The sequence below is a fragment of the Andrographis paniculata genome, unplaced genomic scaffold, assembly GCF_009805555.1.
Source record: "Andrographis paniculata isolate CXL003 unplaced genomic scaffold, ASM980555v1 Contig56END, whole genome shotgun sequence".
In the NCBI taxonomy this organism is placed as follows: Eukaryota; Viridiplantae; Streptophyta; class Magnoliopsida; order Lamiales; family Acanthaceae; genus Andrographis; species Andrographis paniculata.
This window is the reverse complement of record NW_026137591.1, coordinates 2,560,507-2,575,359: the sequence shown is the minus strand read 5'-3', so window position 1 is coordinate 2,575,359 and position 14,853 is coordinate 2,560,507. Positions and strand designations below refer to the sequence as shown.

Here is a 14,853-nt window from a genome sequence, read left to right as displayed (position 1 = left end):
TTATTGTGTTTGTTTGAAGGATTTGTGTGAATTTTTACTATTCACACAAATTTTTTCCTCCAAAATATAAGTCAAACACCTATTTTTCATTTTTTATATTATACTAAAAATCAATTTTACATTCAAAACATCCCATCAATACATATTTATATCACATCATACAACTATTCAAATTCAAATTTTTTACTATTCAAATCTCAATCCAAAATCGAAGCCCCAAACAAACACACTAGTTTTTTTCTACATGTTTATTTTTTGTACCACAGTATATCCTTTTATTAAAAAACAAAATATATATAGAACTATACAATTTGATTATAATTTAAAATTTATGATATTTTTACTGTTAATTAAATTATTTAGTTATATTAATTATTTAGTTATTTTATTTTTAATTTATAATTATTTTTATTATTGTTTACTTAGGCTGTGTTTATTTGGTGGTTTGAATTTTAATTTAGAATTTGAATAGTAAAAATTTTGAAGTCGAATAGTTATATAATGTGATATAAATAGATGTTGATGTGATGTTTTGAATGTAAAATTGATTTTTAGTGTAATATAAAAAATAATAATTAGATATTTGATTTGATATTTTTGAAAAAAAAAATGAAATGAATAATGTATTTAAAATCCAATCCCCAAACAAAGACACCCTTAGACAATTTATCTGAGACTTGGGAGCAGTATTCAACAAAAAAGAAAAAAAAAATAAAATAAAATAAAATAAAAATAAATATTAATATCATATTGAAATTAAAATAATAATAATAATAAGGGAGATTTGGACTAAAATCCCTGTCAGTGTAATTTACTTGCAATTCAGTCCCCATTGTAAATTAATTGATCTGCAGTCCCTACTTTATTGATTAGATATGTTATAACTCCCTTTTTGTATTTTCTACTCAATGACAATTGTATATGCAACATGTACTTACGATTGATTAATAAATACTTCCAATTTTATAATATATACATACATTACCTCCCGCTCTACCCCCAGTATACAATTAGATACTTCCATTTAAATACTGCATACCTTATTTTGTGATTTTTTTTAAAAATCACAGAAGATATGCACGATTTAAAAACTGAAAGCTTCCCTAACTCCCCTCACTCTCCGTTCAAGCCCTAGTTCTTCGAGAAGGAAATCATCCCTCGCGAACTCGACGATCAGCAGTAAGACATTTTGTTCAGCGAAATGGTGAGAAAAACCACGAATCCGCCGCGATCCCCCACAAGGAGTTCAAAAAAGTAAGTGTCTGGTCGAAACCCTTTTCATTTTATGATTTTGTTGACAATCGAATTTTATATCGTAGTTTATTCGATTGTTTGGGGTAGAAGCCTTGGTCCCGTGTTTGTATGCCTCGGTTCAGTGATGAGGAGCCCTGGGTGTTCGGTGTTGTGTTTGTTCAACGGGTGGTTTGAAATTGTTCGAATTTTTGGCCAAGAAACCCGGTTCGGCCGATTTTGGGTGATTTTATCTGTTTTATCTTTGATTTTGTTAATTTTGGAGATGTATATTTTGTTTAGTTACTCGAAGTTGCATATTTTAGGTTTTTTGGTGGATTGTTCGGTAATTAGTCATATTTGTGGGTTGACAAATGCGGTATTATTAGGCACCAGGAGTTTCATTTGTTTGGTCTAATTTGCCAATTAATATACCTGAACGACACTATTGTATACTCGGAATGCGTTTTTACTCTTGCTAAATTGTGAAAAACTTTTAACTAAATTAGAGATTTGGATAACGTGGACTTATGGTTTTTACTTACAGGCCAGGGAAAGAGCACAAATCGGTAATCAGCCGATTTGCATTACCATTTTTTCATAATGAGCTGGGCAAACTGAAGCAACACATGACAGACGAACACATCACAGCTATAAAAATGACACCGTTCGGGCATTTTCTGGATTGCCCGAAAATGAAGTTTCCATGGCACCGACTTGTTGCCCTCGTCAATAGCTTTAGTTCGGAATCTATGTCCTTCAAGATTGGAAGTGACATTGAGCTTCCGTTTGAAGTTGAAGAATATTCTGTAGTCTTAGGACTACATGCGAAAGGAGTCTACGTGACCGAAAACACATCGGTCGAAAGCGAATGGTTTGTTCGGATTTTTGGGAGCAAGCCACGTTCTGTAACCCGCGGCCAGGTGTTGCAGAAGCTACGTGAGGCTCTGTTGCAGGGGCTGGAGCCTCTTTCTGTTGCGGATGTTGCTCGTCTCTTTATTTTGCTTGTTTTTGCAAATATTTTATTTTGTTCTGCGAATTATTCTGTACTCCTTTTTTTGTTACCGTATGTGGAAGACCTGAGTGCGATTGGTGACTACGCGTGGGGACCCGCGAGTCACCGTTATCTGTTGAAGTCTATAATCGACTTCAAGTCCGGGAAAAAATATTTGACAGGCTGCACCGCGGGTTTGTTGGTAAGCAATGTAATATCGGATTTGTTAATTTTTTCTACGTATTTTGGTATATTGCACAATATGTATTATTGTTGGCAGTAATGTCTATTACAATATGTGCAGGCTTGGTTCAATGAGAGGGTCCCAACTCTGGACAAGGCACGGTGCCTTCCGAAGGTACCGCGTCTCTTTCGGTGGCTGAGTAGCCTCGGTCCAATGTCCAGGGTTCATGCAGTTGGTGAATTGACATCCCTAAAGCGGTCAGATATTCAGGAATTCTATCGGATAGGCACGGAAGAAAAGTTTGTTCATGCAATTTTCCATGCTTCAGAGGTAAATGCATTATTCAATGTTGCTAACATTGTAAATGGATAAAATAATTTCTTATATGACATTATTAACATATGTTGCAGGAAGCAGCTCAGCAAATTGCGGCATTGAAGGTGGAGCTGCGGAAGAAAGACATTGCAATTGCCAGACTTGCTCATAAATTGCAAAGATCTAGAGCCGGTGTTGTCGATGACGACAGTGAAGGTGAGAGTGAGGACGAGAGCGATGGCGAGGAGGGTGATGCAAACTATGGGGATGAGGAGACAGCAGACTGGATGGCTGTGGAGTCAGAGAGGAAAGAGAAGCAGGCCGACATGGAGGAGAAACAGGGTCAGGAGGAGGAGAGTCAGGGTCAAGAGGAGAAGGAGGAGGAGGAGGAGAAAAAAACTGGGGAGGAGGAGAGTCAGACTGAGGAGGATTCCGAGGAGGCAGCGGAAGAGCGAGCGAATACGGAGCGACGAAGCAAAAAAAAAATGGACATCCTTTTGGCCGAAGTTGATCCGATAAACGAGTCAGACGACGAAGGGGTTGGTAGCCTGCTAGAGTTTAACCAATTGATGGCCATTGTTCCTTATGTTGCACCGATAGATGTCAAGGTAAGCTAATTAATATAGTAAGTACAATTTGTAGGTCGTAGTTGTCTATCTGTTGAATGATTATTTGCTTTGTTGAAATTGTAGCAGGCCGATGAGACCGACCGTGAGACTTGTAGCAGGGCCGCAGATTCATCGATTGTACGTGGTGTAATGGCACGTAAGGATCGGAAGAGAAAGAAGAAGCCTGAATTCGTGACACCTGTGTCGACACCGCGAATTGAGAAAGCGAGAAAAACACGGAGGGCGAAAGGAAAGTCAGCGGTCGACGTCAATAATGAGCAGGTACGTAGTTCCATACAAATATAAGTCGTCTGGCTCAAAATACTTCGGATAGATTCTTAAATACCTTGTGTTTCTGAGTCAATACCTGTACAATAAATACAGATACCTACGGAAACATGATTATCTTTATTGTTGGTTCAGGAACCATTTGTCGTAGGCGACGATGGGGACTCGGATGCTAAGGTTGTAGCAGACCCTGGAGCACAAAAGTAGGAGGGATATCGCAATAACGACAGCTACTGTGGAAAGGGTACCTTATCTGAGGATGAGACGAACACCATTGAACATTTTCTCGCGTCATTCGCCGTCCGGTATTGCTATTCACTATTAAGGCTTTATATATTTTTCTCAATCGATGTTTTTATCCGTTTGCGACTATCATCTTGTAGGGACACTGTATGGCAGCAGGGCGTCGTGTCTGTCTCGTCCGATGCCGTTTTAGAACTACTGTTTGACGAAGCTGTGAAAGGCGAAGTCATCGACGCGTACCTACATTATCTATGCAGCAATGAATATCAGCTCCAACACAATCCGCAGGTGCGGTGTGGTTGTGTGCCATGGTTCGTAGCGGTGAGTATCCTATTTGGAATTTATACGGTTAGTATTACAAATCATATTGTTATTATTGCGTTGGTTGATGTGTTCGATTTTCAGAAAGCCGTGAACGACGCGCTATCACGACCAAGCAGGGGAGCGAAAAAGCCGAGCATCAATAAGGGTAATGTGCTCGCGTTTGCCAACTCGCTGCAAGTGACCGTAGGCCAAGAGATTGCCGGAATCATGGACAAAATCCGGTCTGGGTGCCGGTACATATTTCTACCCGTACACACCCGGTTCCACTGGCATCTCTGCATACTGGATACCGTCAAACGTGTTGTGTTGGAGTGTAACTCAATGCGCGACCCCTTCGGCCAGGGGAATGCAAAGAAATTGGTACGTCTTTCGAATGATCATAATTAATTGCCTTGGGTAGGGAGAATTCCTTAACGAAAGAGTAACGTTATTTGTGCAGACGCGATTTTTATCGTTGTATATGAACGCGTCACGACTATGGCCTATGGTCAGCGACATGCCCGAGTACATTAGATGCCGACACCAGGGTGAAACGTTGGACTGTGGACCTTTAGTCTGCATGTTCGCAGAGTGTTATGCGCGGGCAGGTCCAGATGTCAATGTCGTGGGTGTCCTCGGCGAGGACTTCGGCGATGTCAAGAGCTACCGAGGCACAATTGCGGCGAGGATATTGAAAGGTCCCCCCTTCTGAAACGTAGACCCCGATGGAAAAATAGGGCAGGTTAACACATGTAATGAATTTGGATTGATTTGGGAAGTTTTTGCGTTATGTGGCGAGGTGATGGATTTGTTGAATGTCTTCAGTTTGGATTGATCTGGGAAGTTATTGTGTTGTGTGGAGGTGATGGATTTGTTTAATGTCTTCAATTTGGATTGATCTGGAAGTTATTGCATTGTGTATCGAGGTGATGGAATTGGTAAATGTCTTTTATGTGGATTGATTTGTCATCTTCATTATATACCTGCGTTGTGTGGTGATACCCGTTGATAGCTTTTATGTGCCTACGGAAAACTAGTATGTACTCCATTTATATATTACATGCTCCAGTCACTTGCGTTTGTGGGACTGGTCATTTCCTTTGCACTGATCACTGAAATAGCGTTCACTTTGAATCAGTTCAACCGTGTCGGCGTTTCTCATAAAACCCTACTGGACGCTATGTTTTAATCGACCGGAGATACTGCAAGGGCTTACTCGTTAATTTAAAACAAACAGTACTAAAAAAACATGATAATATTACAACAAAATATTTGTGCGGGACATAGGTGTCTGGTAATTGCGTGTGGGCCAACGTCTAGATTACAATCAACTATTTCCTGCGGAATGCTAAGCAACACGTGGTTACAGATAAGTGCTACTATACCTACAACTAGGATACCTACAACTACAACACAGATACCCGCATACGCAATCTGTGTACCTCGTTCATCGACTCCGGTACTCAGCTCAGATGCATAAGTAACGGAGTCGTTACTACGAATACCCTATAGTATCTATTATGTACCTACGGAAATAGTCTTTATACTTCTGTTACCATTTCAAATGCTCTGGTACCCTACGGGTGGGGACTTGGCCTTTTCTCTTAAAATATTCACGAAATGATGGTAAGAGTGTATTGGCTTAACCATGGTAGTGTTTCTCATCAACCCCATAATCTTGAATGGCGTGTTTTAGGCCACAGATAAAACTTACATTGCTTACCCGTTAATTGAATTAGAATACAATAGAATAGACACGATAATATAACCACAATATAGTTGTGTAGCATATGGAAGTCTGGTACGTAGCTGTGTGCTGAATTTTAATCAATACTACGCCTCCAAGTTATTACACGGTAATACAATTTAAATACCGTATAAACAAAATAAAATATGGTTTGTACTCGGACCGCAACCCTATATGTTGGAATCATTATTCATATACCGTCTGTAAGCTATTGCGTACTTACAACAACCGTGACATTATACTTCAGTTGCAATTATGTATGCCCTGGTTACCTGTGGCTGGGGAAACGGTCTTTTTTTGTTTTTTACTTCGAATAGCATGTACTTACTGCTGATGGTTAAAGAAGGCATCAACAAATACTTAAGTTGTATGACATATGCACTTGGTTAGTATGACGAGTTTAATACAACAACTATACCTCCTAGTAATAACCCAAAAATAGGATAGCATGTACTTTCAAAACAATTAGATATTACATTAACCATCTGTCCCTACAGAGCTACATCATCAAATGCCTCAGTACATGAAAAATATACCTGCAGAATATAACTATGAACCTTCACAACTTCATCATATACCTGCGTGAGAGGGCTACATACCACTTACTACTGCAAATAAGTCGGTGGATCCAACCGGTTACATCCTAAAGACACAAAAAACAATTACAATATAGCTATTGAATACGTACCTACTGTCTTAATATATACTCCTGGAAGCCAAAAAGATGTACAATGAAAAAAAAGTTCGCTAATCTATTTGTTGCTTGCAACTTCTTCTATTATGTCCAAGACGCCCACAACGACCACATTTTCGTGGATTCTTTACCTGCTGGGACTCGAACCTTCGCTTCTTTGGCCGGCTTGGTTGGACAGACGACGGAGGAGGGTGAATTTGGTCCGCCTGAATTTCAACAATCACGTCCATATCATGCGTCGGTACGGGATTTATTGGCTCCTGGTACATTTTTCTATAGCATTCAATGTTGTAGTAAAGATCGCAAAAATCATAAATTGACATACTGCATTTTTCAATGCAAGCGCAGGCATGCTTGCAGGGCAATATGAACATTTGCCATTCTCGACAAGAGCATTTGCGCACCTCCAAATCGACTGCGTATCTTTCATTACAATCTGTTACCTCGAATACAGTTCTAGAGGATGAACTGCACTGTAGCCGTCGAGACGCCATGTACGATAGTGCCAACTTGCTCTCCTGTTTTGGACAAAGCCTTCCGTGCATTATCTCTGACTTTTCGCGGCGTTCATTCATCATTACCATCACTTGCCTTCTAATGGTATCCAACATCCCAACGAATGGCATTGATCTCGCGGATCTCACCCAACTATTCCATGACTCAGCAATGTTATTATTTATTATTCCCCAACGAGTGCCTCTGAATAGTGAATTTGCCCAACATTCTGGGTGTGATTGGGTAATGAAGTCCCTGGCCAATGGCATTGATTCGACCACAGAACTAATGTGGTTTTCGAAATCTCTCCTCAACGGAGCATAGGCGGCCTTATTGAAGACAGCGGTCCATCGTTTCTTATTATGCATTGGGTATCTCCGCATAACCTAAAAAAAGACATTTTTTGGCTGATCATAACCAGTGATGTTCATTACAAATTAATATTGACGTACATATACCTGGGTACGGAAGTTGTCCACTAAGTGTCGGAGACAGTACGCATGATGTGCTCCGGGAAAGACGAACGAGATTGACTTTAGTAAACCCGAGTGCCGATCCGAGAAGAATGTGTATTGTTTCCAATCCGTACGTCCCTCACATTCTAAAACGGATCGCAGCTTCCAACAAAACCACTCCCAATTTTCATCATTTTCCGTAGACACAGCTGCAAGTCAACAAATAAGAACACAAATAACTACAAAGGTTTCCAACGTATAAGGGTACATACGTGCCTAAAGAGAGCATGAAAAACAGCATACACGAACAGCTATACCCAGCATTCTAACAAAATGACAACTGTAGCTAATATCAAATTACGTACCAGAAAATGCTAAAGTAAACATCCCATCATCCCCATCCACTGCAATTGCACTTAGCAGACACCCTTTGTGTTTGTTTTTTATATGTGTCCCATCAAGAAAGAGTAGGGGCCTGCAACCCCTCAAAAAACCCAGCCGGCATGCACCTAAACAAACAAAAAGGCGCTGGAAACGTTTGGTTGCCTGCTCAACTTCGCAATCTATAATACTTCCCGGATTTGACTCCCGAAGTGCATGACAGTACCACGGAAGTTGTGAGAAACTGTCTCTACCTCCACCATTAATTGCCCTTATCGCATTCTCCTTGCCACGCCATGCTTTATGATATTTCACGTCAATCCCATAATCTGTTTGGATATGCTCCCGGATGTCGGATGCCTTATACGCTGGCATAGAACGTATCTTATCTTTGTAGACCTCAGAAATCCAGTTCGCATCGGCTGCTGGATGATCTCTTGATTGCAATAGACTCATAGTACATGTGTGATGTAAATTGCACGTACGAATGCTGAATGATGCATCACGAGCATGGAAGGATGCATAAATACGCCAACCACAGCCTTTGTCGATGCACACCGCAATAATTTTGCTCGAATCATTCTTTTGGTACCTGAAGTGTTTCTGAGTGGCAATAGAATAATTCTTTAGTAACTTTCTAAACTCCTGCGGTCCCTTGAATGTCTGACCTTCCCCGACAATGCATCTCTGCATTGCAATTAGACTAGTACTTTCGTCGGGAATAAAGATACCATCTGCGCAATCTTCGTTCAATCCCGAACATTCGGCCTCACCCCTACATTACAAATACAATAATAAGAATGAAAATTATATCAGATGTAAGTAGTTCTAATTTTATATGGTAATAGATATTTTCTTCGTAAATAGAAAAACATGGGTACCCATCTTACTCAACCGAGTATGTCCACGGTGTCTATGGTTACCTACCGTGTCATCCAGGGTATTTAAAACAACAACTGCATCTATTCACCGCAGCAGGCTACATGATGCAGTAAATGCCATGGGCTACAGAAATTTCAACGCATCGATCATGGTACACCTACCTAAACCGGATTGCTAGAGGATATTGACAGTGGCGTGTACAGAAGGAGTGAAAATCGTTAAATACCTTCAAGACGTTATATCCCCACTACATATCTTTACAATCTCTTCAGTGGTTCGTTCTGCACCGCGCTACTACAAAATCGCGGAGGTGGATACTTACTACCTACAAACAACATCGCAACAATATACCACGGTATTGTTGTATGCCAATTTCATGAAAGAATTATTAACGTAACCTATAAACGATATGTTTTTAGATGTGTTGAACATGACATTATAAGTGCTTACAGACTGCATTCTTACATACTGCATTATAAGTGCTTACAGACTGCATTCTTTCATAAGGAACAATTGAGACTGCATTCTATAACAAAGTTTAATAAAGACTACTTAATTACAAACGATGAGTAACGTACCTGCGTCCAACCGTGCTTCGGAGAGGCACGCTCTGGTGCTCGCTTCTACACCGTGCAATCATATCCACAAACATTACCTTTAACAAGATATGCATTCTCCACATATTGGCGACATCATCGTCACACAATAACGTCACGTAGCTTTTCTGAATAGGTGCAATATATTGGAGTTTTACCGCCTCAATACTCACTTTATTCCATCTTTTCGATATATTCCGGTAAAGATCCTCCAGCGTCGTGCCCTCTTCTAAACGAATTACATGATGCTCACCTTCGTAGGAACATATAATTAATAATTTCAGACTACTTTGCTCCATGTCCATCGGAACCTAACGATCCAACCAATGAATGTATGAACTATATTAGGTCGTATGGGCGATTAGATAATCTTACACAAAATACACTAAAATCATATGTTCTTACGGAATTCTAGTAATGTCTTGATCCTCAATAGCAACAAATTACCCATTTCACAAAATAAAATATTACCCTTAAACCCTAAATAACAACAAAATTTATTATCAAAATCACCCAAAATAATATCCAAACATTTTCTTCCAAATAATAATTTTCCAACTAAGATATCGATACAAAAATACACCTGGTACATCTAATTTCGCCGGAGAACAAGAAAGACGAGCCAGGGAACCGGTGACAGCCTTCGGTAGTTCTTCGACCGAATCAACCGACACAAAAACACACCTGGTACATCTAATTTCACCGGAGAACAAGAAATACGGGCTAGGGAACTGGTGACAGCCTTCGGTAGTTCTTCGACCGAATCAACCGACCGCCGACGACAGGGAACCGGAACAGGATTCGGAGAGTGCCCTAGAAAATTTTTCAATCGAACCAGACAAGAAGCGGCAATGTAAAATCGGGCGAACAATTAAAAACCTTACCTGTGCGGGATGTGGCTTTCGAGCTCACGGAAGAGGACAACGGCTTGAGAAGAATTTTTTGCGCGAAGAGAAACAGAATGAAGAAAAATACGAGTAGGGAGGAAGAAGAAGGAAGAAGGAAAAAGGGGGGAGTGCAGACAAATTTTTTATCATTAGGGACTGAATCCCAATTGATAAATGGACAGAGAGATTTTTGCCCAATTGTCCGTAATAATAATTATTATATCTATTTCATTTCTATGTACCAAAACTCAAACACAAAAACGTACTCAAATCCAATCCATTCTCTGACGCTAAAACTGCCGCCGGGAAACCAATGTAGTGTATATCAGCTCATTCCAGGCGTCCGGCACGCCCGGAAGACACCAATGGCTACAGTCTTGCCGCCGGCTCGACACTTTTCCCCGATCCGTCCCATTCTTTCCGTACACCGACGGGTGTCCATCTTTTCTATAATTCGTTAGCCCCGTTACGTTCAATAGCACGATAGGAACGCTTACTTCGTCGATCGCTTCCTCCAGAATCCTCATCTTTTGCGGATAACTCTCGAGAATAGCCCCCTTCGTCACCGGCTTCGTCTCCCCGTTGCACGATCCCCCCGAATCCCAATCTCCGCCCCTAACGAATACAAATATTATTTTTCGAAAAACAAAATACATATCTTCATCCCATAATGCATCGATCAAATATTATTTCGGTAAAATTGTTCATAACTTCTGGATTTGAAATTCGGCGTAATGGCACCTCTTATACTTTAAAAAATATTGCATGAAACTCCACTGTCATGAAACCTCCCTTATGTGATGAGAAAATGATTTTCTATGTATATTTTTTGCATGACGGAGTTTTATGCAACATTTTTTAAAGTAAAATAGAAATTTACGCTGAGTTTCGAAACCACATAAGGGTTTCATGCAACGTTTTTAAAAGTAGAGAGGGGCGCCATGCAATTTTTAAAATAAAGGGGAATTTACGCTAAGTTTCGAAATCACAAAAGAATTATGAACAATTTTGCCTATAATTTACTACAAAATCTAAATCAAATCTCTCCATCCAAACCTAAGTTTCTTTAAGGTCGAATGAGCAAAGCAAAGTGGAGTAGGGCGAGAGCGCAGTTACCGGAAATGTGCTGATGAGTAGCCACGATAGAACACGAGCTTTTCTTGATTTATGTTTTGCTTGATCCATGTCGCCCACGTCCTGATCGCTCTCCGGTAGGCTTCAACAGAATCGAAGCGAGGATAGACGTACTCGCCTTCTTTATAGTAGTTTTTGCTGCATCAATGCTGCATTATCACTTTCTTTCCGGAAAATGTCGAAAGAACATCAATCGAATAAATATCACACAATCGGGAGTCAAGATCGAATCTAACATACCCCCTCGAAGTCTTCCCATGAGTCCACCAGTGTCCGGTGTTGAAAACAAGAATATCAGCTCTTAGCCAACGGCTAGCTGTCTTATCAATTCTGTCCATGGAAAGCGTCGGGTTGGAATTTCCTTGCGGATTGATACGAATCCCTTCCCGGACGAGAAAATGTGACCGGACAAAGTCCACTGTACAGTTGTAATCCTGCATCAGAAACACGTCTTAAATCGAATCTTCGTTCGCCACAAGAATAAATCTACGACTTCGATATAACTACCTCGAATTTGAAAACATAATAGCCTCTTCCTTTTGTGATTTTATACCCATGAATTTCGTACATTTTGCTCTTGTCGGGAAGAGCTTCTCGTAGAAGACAGAGGAGAGACTCAAACTGGTTTCGGTTCATCGAGTCTCCCACAAGCATAAGTTTTTTGCCTCGCAATCTTTCTAGAAAATCTGTCGCATTAAACCTACATGAGCGAGCGAACAAACTTGCATAAATTCAATAGAAATAAGAAAAAACAAGACCAAAAAGCTACGGATTTTTGCAACCATCGAAAACAAACACCATAAGAACACCGGGAAAGCTAGACCACGCATATTATTTTGACGATTCGACTAAGACAGATCTTACAGCCAAGAAATGGCAGCACAAGTGTGAAAGCTTCGAGCAAAATCACATTAAAAGTATCGTCCCGACCACACATTTCAACAATTTGAGGGAAAAAAAAAACTGTAATCTAGCATCGGAAATTCATTACATCATAAGCTCTATTTAACTCATTGAAACATTCAGACAGATAAGTGATGTATAAAGCTTAACATACATTTATTTTCCTTCAATTTACACTCAAACTTAGCATAATTGTCATTTTCTTCACTTTTGCTCAACTTAAAAAGGGATCGTTACGTTTTTCGTGTACTCCCTTCAATGATCAGCTCAATTTTACTCATCAACTAAGCAATACATCATGAAGCTTGAGATTAAACAATATAAGTAGCAACTAACTTGTTCGAGATTCTCAGGTTTTAACAATGGCAGTAATTAAAGAATGTTCACATTGGGATCGAGATTAAACAATATTTTTCTCAATAAATGATGAATGCTACTTACCACATTTGATCATCAGATTGATCACAAACAAAGATATGCAGCACGAAGAACATTGCAATTAATTACTACTCTATATAGCTTCCATGGAAGGAGCAGAATCCATTTGCAAATTCAACTAGCTGTGTTCTTATCCCAATAAAAATTTCCAGAATAGAATATGCATTACAAACCTGGGAAGATCGCATCCATCTGCTTTCCATCTCCACTTGAGATAATCAGAGTCAGGTCTTCCATTGCTCTGGCAATCAAAAGCTTCGTCGACGTACGGGCATGAACCTGGCTTGTAAAGGGGATATTCTTCATCCTTCACCCATTTCCCCTTGTAAATATCGCAATTCCTCAACTTCTTCATTATCGCACTATCAACAATGCCTAATTTGCTTTCGGAATTGGATTTGCTAGGGTTTTCCTTAACCCCGTCGATCTTTACGTCGACATCTACCAGAGATTCCGAAGAATTCAGATTAGGTTTACCATCGTGATCCGATTTGGGGGACAAAGGCACTCCGGTGTCTCGATCCCTTCCTTCCCGAAATTCATCATCCAGCGTCGTGCTTCCGTCGGCATTGTCATCGCCATTGGAGGTGGATCTCGAAGGAGAGAGGAGAAGAGACCTGTAGAAAGAGAGGTTGGAGTCGAAAGCGCTTCTGGTGAAAAGGAAAAGGCAGAAAAGGAAAAGCAGGAGGAGGGAGAGGAGGGAGAGCGTGCAGAGGTTCTTGCTGCTTCTCTTGGGAAAGGCAGGATGCGCCATGGAAGTTGCCATTTGTGGAAGAAGACGAGAGGAACGTTGTGCTACGAGCTATGGCGGCGGGACAAGTGTGAAATTTGCAGCCGCCATATCCAGGTGCATTTGCAATTCCCATGTCCCCAACAACATTGATTCAGTAGAAAACATCTTTAGGTTTTGGAGGATTTTTATAATATTTAAATGTTATATATATATGTATTTTTGTTTTTATTCAATCTTAGGGCGTGTTCATTACTTATAGTTCTAATTTTTTTTTCTTTTTTATATTAAATATACAATATGTATAGTTGTCATAAATAATAGGTAAAATTATTTATAATTTACAAATAATTTGAAAAATCAACGTCATATTTTTCAGTGATTTGAAAATACACAAAGTATTTTGTGTTTTAAAAAATTATGTCCATAATTTCTTTAAAATTGCACGAGACTTTTTGTATTTTTAAAGTATCTTTTTTTTATTGTTTTTGTCTATTATTTTTATTTTAATAAAAATAATTATATAATAATACTAAAATATTATTAATTTTTATTTAAATTATAAATATACTATTATACATATAATTACTTTATATATATCTAAATTTTTTCACATTTCTACTAACAAATAAAATATTAATATTTTTAAATTTACTACAATACTTTAAATAAGTATATTAGAGTGAGACAGAAGGAATATGTTTGTTTTTCTCGATTTAAGGATTTTTGACTTAATTTAAGAGTATATATATATTTTTTTTATTGTTTTCAATTACGGCGTGTTTGTTTGGAGAATTGGATTTTAAATTCACTGCTGATCAAATTTTTTTCTCTCAAACAATCAAATCAAACCCCTATTTTTTATTTTTTATATTATACTAAAAATCAATTTTACATTCAAAATATTACATCAATACTTATTTATATCACATCATACAACTATTCAAATTTAAAATTTTTACCATTCAAATCCCAACTCAAAATTCCAACCCCCAAACAAATACACCCTTAAGGGATAATTTTTGATAAATATGTATAAAATTTCTATTCATATGTAAAACTGTATGACATAAAAACTAATACTTTATTTAAAATTACTATTTTTGATAAATATATAATATTATATATTTCTTATATCTAGATTATTTGTCTCATTTAGGGAGGGAATTTTAAATATTATATAATTAGTAATAATTAAAAAATATATCAGTAAAAGTAATTATTATATAATAAAAATAATTATATATTAATACTACGATAACTAATTAATTTAATTAAAATTAAAAAATAAAAAATAAGATTAAAGTAGTATAATTTTTTTCATAAAAAAAAAAGTGACAAAATGG

General features: G+C 38.5%; 2 protein-coding genes across 2 annotated transcripts; both read right to left on the bottom strand.

The window, feature by feature from the left end:
* Nucleotides 1–6,546: 6,546 nt before the first annotated feature.
* LOC127256713 (uncharacterized) lies at nucleotides 6,547–8,892 on the bottom strand. Its single transcript, XM_051282860.1, has 3 exons — nucleotides 7,922–8,892; nucleotides 7,560–7,765; nucleotides 6,547–7,487 (listed from the first exon to the last, which is right to left on the bottom strand). The coding sequence occupies exons 1-3, from the start codon at nucleotides 8,628–8,630 to the stop codon at nucleotides 6,660–6,662; spliced, it is 1,743 nt and encodes a 580-aa protein (XP_051138817.1). The 5' UTR covers nucleotides 8,631–8,892; the 3' UTR covers nucleotides 6,547–6,659.
* Nucleotides 8,893–9,930: 1,038 nt separating this feature from the next.
* LOC127256541 (protein trichome birefringence-like 5) lies at nucleotides 9,931–13,665 on the bottom strand. The gene is made up of 5 exons (XM_051282593.1): nucleotides 12,951–13,665; nucleotides 11,944–12,136; nucleotides 11,677–11,870; nucleotides 11,419–11,574; nucleotides 9,931–10,917 (listed from the first exon to the last, which is right to left on the bottom strand). Exons 1-5 carry the CDS (start codon nucleotides 13,541–13,543, stop codon nucleotides 10,593–10,595), a joined length of 1,461 nt encoding a protein of 486 aa, XP_051138550.1. The 5' UTR covers nucleotides 13,544–13,665; the 3' UTR covers nucleotides 9,931–10,592.
* Between the last annotated feature and the right edge of the window lie 1,188 nt (nucleotides 13,666–14,853).